Consider the following 1,148-nt stretch of genomic DNA (forward strand, 5'->3'; position numbering starts at 1 on the left):
ACTGGAGTCACCCGTGATGTTCCTCTCGGCCCTGGTGCGGTAGTCCTACCCTATTTGAGTGACAAGTACAGACTGCAGCCTCTCGGCCGAATAATCCAAATGAAGATGACGGTCATCAGAATAATAATTAACAGTAATAGCCAGGGGCCAGTCCCCGCTGCCCGCCCAGCCCTCCCGCGGGCACTTACACTGCACAGGGCTGGAGAGTCCCACCATCCGCCACGGGGTCCGAGCTGCAAATAAAACTTCCCGTCGTCTCGACCGGCCGGCGGGGCGAGGGGGCGAGGGCGCGGCGCGCCTTCCCCCGCGAGGCCAGAGTGTCCGCCGCCACTCGCCCACGCGCGCTCACCACGAGGCCGCGGAGTCGCCGGCGGAGCGCCCGCGGCCGCCCGGCGCTGCGCACTGCGAGCTGCGGTGCAAAAAGCCCGGGGTCGGGGACGCCAGCCAAACGCAGCCTCCACGCAGAGCCCAAGACTTGCGGAGCTCCGCTCCCCTCCTCCCGCCTCCCTCCCTCCCTCCGCTTTTCTGTTGTTGCTGCTGTGGCAGACAAATGTGATGTGGGGCGCAGGGAATTGCCACTGTCACAGGCGGCGTCTGCGTCTGCCTCGCCCGCCCTCGCTCACTGTCGAGGAAGGCGACGCATTTATCTGCAGGGCGGCCGGGCGTCCGCCGGGGAGCAGGAGCGCCGCGCGCTGTGCGCAGAGAGCGCCCGCACCAGGCCGGCTCCGGCGCGCGCCCGCGCCCGGGGCGCCGCGGCCGCTCGGGAGGGAGGCGGCGGCGCGGCCGCTACCAGGTGCAGGGGGGAGGGCCCGCGGCGGGGCGGGGGGGGAGGTGGAGGTGGGAGACATCTGTGTCGTGCAGGGGTCACAGAGGTCAAGTATATGTTAACAATGGGCAGGCCCCGCTCGCTAGGGCGCGCGGGCGGGCGGCCTCCCTCCCAGCCTCGCCCTCTCCCGTGCAGGCTGGACGTGGGGCTGGCTCCCTAATGATGCCTTCCCGGGCCGCCTGCTCTCCGGCGGCCCGAGTGCCCTGCAGTAACCCAAGACGACCACTTTCCCCGGCCATCTGGAGCGCTCCTGGCTGCCCTGCCTGTGTCTCATCACTGGCTGGAGAGACAGCTCTGCTAGAAATCAAGCCACTCTCAGATC

General features: G+C 69.1%; 1 protein-coding gene across 1 annotated transcript; it reads right to left on the reverse strand.

The window, feature by feature from the left end:
• Positions 1-184: 184 nt before the first annotated feature.
• LOC121101659 (proline-rich protein 34-like) lies at positions 185-848 on the reverse strand. The gene is made up of 2 exons (XM_040625595.1): positions 624-848; positions 185-409 (listed from the first exon to the last, which is right to left on the reverse strand). The coding sequence occupies exons 1-2, from the start codon at positions 846-848 to the stop codon at positions 185-187; spliced, it is 450 nt and encodes a 149-aa protein (XP_040481529.1).
• Positions 849-1,148: the final 300 nt, after the last annotated feature.

The sequence above is a fragment of the Ursus maritimus genome, unplaced genomic scaffold (genome assembly GCF_017311325.1).
Source record: "Ursus maritimus isolate PB19 unplaced genomic scaffold, ASM1731132v1 scaffold_9, whole genome shotgun sequence".
Taxonomy (NCBI): Eukaryota; Metazoa; Chordata; class Mammalia; order Carnivora; family Ursidae; genus Ursus; species Ursus maritimus.